This window comes from Temnothorax americanus, unplaced genomic scaffold (assembly GCF_048541705.1).
Source record: "Temnothorax americanus isolate GAGA-0224 unplaced genomic scaffold, ASM4854170v1 Scaffold18, whole genome shotgun sequence".
NCBI lineage: Eukaryota > Metazoa > Arthropoda > Insecta > Hymenoptera > Formicidae > Temnothorax > Temnothorax americanus.
In genome coordinates, this window is record NW_027509318.1 from 3,041,055 (window position 1) to 3,048,282 (window position 7,228).

The following is a 7,228-nucleotide window of genomic DNA, read 5'->3' on the forward strand; positions in this document are numbered from 1 at the left end:
CATCGTGCGCCTGTCAGTTGAAGAGCTCGGAGCCGCAATGACTCATGTTCTCTCAGGAGCGATCACGATCGTTTACTATGGGATGACAAAAGAGCTGATAGCGCGGAGAACTTTCTCGTTCCGCTTGGATCTTTCCATTCATCGAGGGTCGAGTATAGGATTTCCATTGAAACTTTCTTACCTGTACGCCGTATGATCGATGCGACAGGATCTTTAGGAATTTTTACTTGGCATGTATTTTTATCGGGAATCAGGAAATATATAATTTGTTCTTCTCGCGTTACACATACGACACACACCTTATACTTAATATTGGTATGTTGAAAATTCAATAATTGCTAATTACAATTGTACATGATTCGAGCCTTTTTTTTTCCTAAATAATTGCAGAATTGTGGAAAGATTTGAATAAGACATCCTGGGAAAGTTCTGTTTGTAACAATTTAATAGAATATAATATATAGGCTTATATACATCTTTATGCTATCGGTTTTATCGTGAGAAATAAAATTATGTACGGACAATGCGATATGAATATATATTACGTATTACAGACTTAAAATATAATTGATACTAAAGTAATCAAACGATATACATTTATGGTCAGAAACCGTTTAATATTTTATAACACAATATACATATATTATCAAGATTTAGACTTCTCGAATATTAGTGATAAATGTGACTGTTTAATTATAACAAATTTTATGTTGCTTCCTCAAGATCAATAATGTCTCTTATCACGTATTACGTACAATATATCGATATTATATGTTTAATACACAATTTTTACGATCGGGCAGCCACATTTAGCGGTACGTTTAAGAATATGTTCTCTGAGGAACTTCATTCGTGAGCTTATATTTATAAAACTTGGAAAATGATGCGAGTAAAAACGTAGATAAAGTTGACGAGATCTGTCGTAGATAATATATAAAAACCAAGAGACACCGCAGGTTTCGCGATGTGTCGTGCAACCGTAACACGGGCAACGAGACGGAAAGCGTTGCGAATACTCAATTAGCGGTCTCACAGGCATCGATCCAATCGTTATATACATCCAAAGGTTCCGACAACAGATTTATCGTTGTCTGAAAGTCTTCCAAGCACACTCTGCAAGTTATCCTGGCGGTACTCCTCCCTTTGTCCCTGGTATTGCGAAGAGAGAATAGTTCAGTTTATCACCCTGTCAAATTTGCCGAGTTATCACAAGTCTCTTGGACTTTTATGAACGATTTGTCTATAACTTGATTGAGAAAACTTGTGCAGCCGATAAAGCTAACGAGAATGAAGAAACTAAGAGTTGGATGTTGCTCCGTTCAAGTTTACCAAAATTTGATTTTAGAGCGACGCAAAGCTCCGTGTAAGAACCAACCGTGTGTGTCGGTGAATTGCAGATTGGACCCAGCTTGTTGCAGATTGATCAAAGAGTTGAGAATTTTGAATGGAAGGGTATGAGGCTATTTTAACTCGTTTTAGGAACGATAAACTAATACGATACAATGTACAACTAAGGCTGTGTTCCAATATTCACTGTCAGTACTGAAAATCCATAGTGTACGTAACGTAAACTATAGATTTTCAGTGATAACGTGAATATCGGAACGCAGCTTAAGACATTGATTTAGGCCTATTATCTTAATCGAGTACAGGATTGAAGGAATCATATTGATACAAAAGAAAATGAATAATTGTGTTATACGGCGAGACCCAATGTCTTCGTTGTTCGAGCAATCGCGTATTCTCGGTGCACTTACATCTTAACCTCGCACGACTTCTCGTGATTGCAGAACGGACAATTGAATTGCGTGTCCAACGGTTGAATGGCCTTCTTTTTGCTAGGCGGTTTCCGTTTGCTTTTACGTCGGCCCATCTCGCTCGCAATCAGTCAAGACTGTGCAAGTCTTTGAGCCAATTGAAGTATCCAAAAGTCGGCCCGACGACATCAGCGACCAGCGTCCACTATCCACAGTATCCACACATCCGCGCGTTTTGTTTGCGCTTGTCTTGTTGCGTCAGGTTAGGTTAATCTGAAACCGCGAATCTGCTGATCTACTGCGCATGCGCGTAGATCTATATATACACGCAGTTTGTTCGTAGAACATATTGTCACTGGCTGTCAGAGTCTGTAAAATTTTGTTAGCTACAAAAATTTTGCTAGCAAAATGTAGAAATGTAAAGAATTCACTGGTTAAACTGGCGTATACTTCACATTTCTATATATATATATATATGTTCTTCTAATATATAATTTTTCTGATCTAATCGACCATAAATGTTGTATCAAAAAAAAAAAAAAAAAAAAACTATTTTTATTCGAAATTATTTTGGATAATTTATATCATTTTTTAATCGAAATTATCTGGGATACATGTGTTAGGCTGCGGTCCACTTGACGCTACAAATGCTTTGAAGCATTTTTCTTATCCTTTTTTCTTCAATGAAAAAAAAGAGAAAAGAGGAATGCTTCGAAGCATTTGTAGCGTCAAGTGGACCGCAGCCTCATTCTAACATATTAATCAAATAACATAGCTGCTAAATGCGGTGAAATAATGTTGTAGATTAATATATATTGTATTAAAGCTAAATACTTATTTTTTCGTAAAAGCAAAAAAAATATTGAGGAAAAGATACAAGATTCAAACACTTGTTCGCAATATCCAATGGAAGTCTGCCTTTTATCCCTAGGAAACCCATATCTCCTACTTCTATTGGATATGTATAGTGTGTTCGGAATCTCATCATTATTGTAAAGAAAGGTTGTTTTGTTCGAGAGTGATATTTAAATCCAGTTTTTTCCTATTATATGTTAATTACATAGGTTTCTTTTTAGTCTGCCCGCCAGATATTGGCACTTTAAAAGTCAGTTATTTTAGTTATTTACCGGTACGTCTCAAAACCGCAAAGGAACAGCAAAAGGGATTCCTTATTTCCTTTACAGTCGTGGAGTACCTTTTATCGTTATCTGTAAGATTTATATTTCGTGTCTTTTCTACATTTATCATAAAGATATATCTTAATTGATAAAACTGTGGATAAAAATATCGATATTGAGAGATAAATACGTTTATGTACGTGATTCTTTATCAAGAAGATATATCTTCATTGATGATTATTATGGATAAAATCTTTGGTTATTAACAAGTGCATCTCTATATGATTAGTACTTTTAGATGTGGATGATATTTTTGGACGTGCCTACGAATTTTAATAAATAAACTGCTGACGATGGCAACGGGGAGTAATTGCGAAGCACGTTTGAATTGGCATCCAGAGATGATACTCGTCAGAGAATCGCCCGTCACTTGGAAAGGCTTTCTGATTGTCTCGCAGGCTGCTTACGAGACCCAGTCTAGAGTGAAACTGAAACTAGTTATGCCCAATTATCCATCGTTCGCCGATGCGCAGATCAGCTTCGGCAGACACATCGCTTTCCTGCGGAACAGAACATTCAGCGAGAAAGTAAAGGAGTTGACGAAGTTTGCGCAAACAGTACAGTCATTCTTGACACGGTTACAATTGCTCATTGTAAGTAACGGATATTGGTATGCTAAAGTGGGGAGCGCACGCTTCTGCACGACGCATAATGCGTAAGCGTAAGAAAATTGATCGGTCTGTTTCCTTATGCACATGTGTATGGACCTATCGATTTTCTTACGCTTACGCGCTATGCGTCGTGCAGAAGTGTGCGCTCCCCGCTTATAACTCTTTGACAATTATATTATGATTGTACATTTTGCAAATAGGGTAAATATATGGTTAATACAGATAGTAAGATTCGTATAGTCAACCTTGAATCTACAAAAGATTTTCTACGAGATGTGAAAGCAGCTCTTCAAAATCCATCTGTAAGTAAATTTACAAGCTGTATTTCTTCTGCAAATGATCTCTCACGTGATCTCAATGTTAAAGATAAAATATCTGTTATTAAAGGATGTGCAACTGTCAAGCGATCGGAATCTGAGTACTATCAAATTGTCCTTAAGAGGAATATCTCTTACGTTGCAAAGATGTAACGATGTTAGAATTCCCTGGAAAGTAGTATCTTCCGACATGCCCGCTATCCCAACGTTTGAAGGCTTTGAGAGGAATGTAACTAATTTGAGCGTTGTGATGACAAAGTTCAAATGGCAAGTGGAATTATTGGAAAGAGCATGGGAACAATTAAAAGAAATTGACGAGTGAGTAATGTCGATACTTATGTTCATTGCGTTTACAAAAGAAAATAATATTCAACAATTTTGGAAAGAACTTTATAAAAATGATATGCTTTTTGATGAGCCTATTGCCGAAAGAATTATCAAACAATCGTTATAACGGTCTAATGTGAAATATCGTATTACCAGGAATTGTTGGGTAATTGATCCACCAGAACCAAACAAAAGTCACATGTACAGACGCATTCATTTGTCGCAATCTATATCTGTGACAATTACGATAGATCCGCTGCGTCCTACTGCTTTGCCGACAATTAAATTCTCAGGCAGCGACAACGAAGTGAAAAGACAGAGGGACGAGGTTTCCAATAATATTCACGTACGTTCCATGCGTAACGTGAGCTATAACAGCGATTCGCTTATGCGTAACTTAAAAATTGATACATCTTTTTACAGAATTGGAATCCGGATTGTACTGTTTTGGAAAATCTACGAATGTTGTTAAATATGTATGAATTTCCCGAGCAGCAAGACAGCTTGGATGATTCGATAGGCATGATCGGTACGCGGGAGTGTGGTATATGCTTTTCTGAAAAATCAGAGACCGATGAATTGCCGAATAAGATATGCAATAACGAGAGATGCGTGAAACATTTCCATTCAGCATGTTTATCGAAGGTATATCAGAGATCAGAATATACATAATAATATATTTTGTACGAAATATCACAATTGTATATTTCGAGAAACATTTTTTCAAAACAAAAAAATATATATAATCACATGCTCTACCTGATATAAAATATTACATAGAATATATGTCAATAAAATTAATTCTTTTTTATAACAGTGGTTACAAATGAACGCTGGGAATCAAGTTGTGTTCGGCTACATCCATGGCACGTGTCCACATTGCAAGGAAAACATTTCCTGTTACGTTGAACGATAAAGGTAGATATTGATTCAAAATCCTATTTACATTTTATTCAAATATATGTATGTGTGTATAATTCATTTCTTGGACCCATTCTTTCATGGACCGGTTGAACCGTGAGGTTCCACATATTAAAATTAATGTTGTCTCTGTGTCATTGGATTCGAGATAATCAGCAACGAGTGTTTTACGTAAACGACCGGCATTTATATTAAAACCATGAAGGCTGATTGTCCTGTCTGAAACAATTATTTAAAAAAAGTAATTAAATACATTTAACTTTGTAACTAAAAAGTTTTTAATATCATAATTTTAATCACTTATTTATGATCAAACAAATTACTGATATTTCACACCAAAGTGTGAAAAAAAATTATTTAAAGTGCAATTATTGTAAGACATTCTATGTGTACGATTTTAACTTTTTAGATTCTTTCCGTAACGTTGTCACGTACCATTTAATTGAGACAGCTGTAATGTACATTTGAAATTCCAATAATCCGCTAGATGCGTTAATTCTTTTTTCAGAGGCACATGCCTTATCGACCTAAATCCCGCAACAAGATGTACTCTTGTCAATTCCGTTTCGTCGTCGACGATCGCTTTAGCCACAGGATAAAGCGCTGCTATTCCCGAGCCGATGCTAAACATGACGATCTGCCGAAAACTGCCGTAACGAACGATACGTTGACTCGTGGGAAAACTTAATTATACTTGTCCACATTTTACGCACCTGTTTTTTTCATACTTAAAATCTCCGTAAGGACCTCCGACGTTAATTCCACTGCCGATCGGTGCATTTTTCAGAAGTAAACTGAATTCACCGTGTTTATACACTTTTACTAAGAAAACTAAGCTCTTGTATGTCCAAGCAATTGGGGTGTATGGTCGAGATTTGCTCCAGGAACGTAGCATGATATATTGGCCAGGTATGAGATGCAAACTAACATTGTTTTCAGTTTTGCCTTCTACGTAACGTGTACGAAGTATTTTAATGTAAGATACATTATTCTATTATTGTTCAAATATATATCTGCATTATTTTTTAAAAAATTTTTTAAGCGTAACTTCTTTAGATTAACCAATAAGCTATTGTACTTTCTGTTAATTATTTGCAGTATATTTTATATAATTTTCATTATATTGATTTGATAGAACTATATAGTACCTGGATATTCCAAACGAACCGAAATGTAATCTTCCGATATATCGGATATATTTGTGATGACAAATGATTTATAAGATAAAGGAGATAATAAATTATCGGCTATTTTAACTTTCGCCCGCGTCTTTCTACCTTCCCATTCTCTTAGCAGCGTTCTGTGAACGTCAAAGATGCACCGCGCGCAGCCACTGCCGCAACAATTTTCCTCCAGTGGCGTTTTGGGTCTTTCATCGTCATTGTCGTCGTTACAATTGTCTAAACTCATTTTACACATTTTTCTTATCGCATTATCAATAGAATTTCTCTGTAAAAGCACAAATGCAAGTTAACCAAACTGTTACATAAGAGATTTAAACCTAAATAAAACATACTAAGTTGAAATAATTACCGTAAGATTTATTTTTACTTAGGCATTTCATCAACAGACTTGTACGAAGAGGCATATTAATTCCACTTTATTTTGCATCATCGATCTTGCAAGAAATTTACGAAGATCAATTGTCACGTTGCTGTCACAGAACCACACACGTGTAGTGGATCACGTGACTATCTCAACAGACTCGTGTTTAGATACATTAATAGAGTGCTCTTGTATTATATATTTTATACACTGTAATAATTATAATAGTATATTATATATTAAAAATTGTAATATTTTATTCATATTTATATTATTTATCGGTTAGTAATTATATTTATAAATAGCTTTGTATTTTCCGAATATTTCAATATACAAAAGTTTTCTGCGGTTTCCTTTATTTATGTATATAACGACCATACGATATATCGATATGGGTGCAAAAAATTCTTAAACTTTGTTAGTCCATCATAATTTCTTTTTTTTTTTTCGCTATCATATATTTTTTTTGTCTCTTTCCACGACGGGCCTAACAACATATCCCAGAGTGAAATATGTATACGCTACTTGGGATAAGTCTGAACGCTATTGGGCGTGCGCAGAAAAATCCGTCT

General features: G+C 35.3%; 3 protein-coding genes across 6 annotated transcripts; 1 reads left to right on the forward strand and 2 right to left on the reverse strand.

Moving 5' to 3' along the window:
* Positions 1-427: 427 nt before the first annotated feature.
* LOC143896406 (transcription elongation factor 1 homolog) lies at positions 428-2,006 on the reverse strand. Its single transcript, XM_077404293.1, has 2 exons — positions 1,758-2,006; positions 428-1,149 (listed from the first exon to the last, which is right to left on the reverse strand). The coding sequence occupies exons 1-2, from the start codon at positions 1,871-1,873 to the stop codon at positions 1,017-1,019; spliced, it is 249 nt and encodes an 82-aa protein (XP_077260419.1). The 5' UTR covers positions 1,874-2,006; the 3' UTR covers positions 428-1,016.
* Positions 2,007-2,706: 700 nt separating this feature from the next.
* Positions 2,707-6,367, forward strand: Fancl (E3 ubiquitin-protein ligase Fancl). 4 transcript variants are annotated; one of them, XM_077404211.1, is made up of 8 exons: positions 2,707-3,071; positions 3,165-3,528; positions 3,747-3,848; positions 3,934-4,181; positions 4,347-4,536; positions 4,614-4,835; positions 5,008-5,108; positions 5,620-6,367. In XM_077404211.1, the coding sequence occupies exons 2-7, from the start codon at positions 3,229-3,231 to the stop codon at positions 5,104-5,106; spliced, it is 1,161 nt and encodes a 386-aa protein (XP_077260337.1). In that variant the 5' UTR covers positions 2,707-3,071; positions 3,165-3,228; the 3' UTR covers positions 5,107-5,108; positions 5,620-6,367. The 4 variants fall into 4 exon arrangements, with proteins under 4 accessions (XP_077260337.1, XP_077260336.1, XP_077260335.1 ...); XM_077404210.1 differs by having other exon boundaries at positions 3,174-3,528; XM_077404209.1 differs by having other exon boundaries at positions 2,708-2,967.
* Positions 5,102-6,866, reverse strand: LOC143896368 (NADH-cytochrome b5 reductase-like). The gene is made up of 5 exons (XM_077404212.1): positions 6,645-6,866; positions 6,260-6,560; positions 5,825-6,059; positions 5,547-5,758; positions 5,102-5,330 (listed from the first exon to the last, which is right to left on the reverse strand). Exons 2-5 carry the CDS (start codon positions 6,528-6,530, stop codon positions 5,140-5,142), a joined length of 909 nt encoding a protein of 302 aa, XP_077260338.1. The 5' UTR covers positions 6,531-6,560; positions 6,645-6,866; the 3' UTR covers positions 5,102-5,139.
* Between the last annotated feature and the right edge of the window lie 362 nt (positions 6,867-7,228).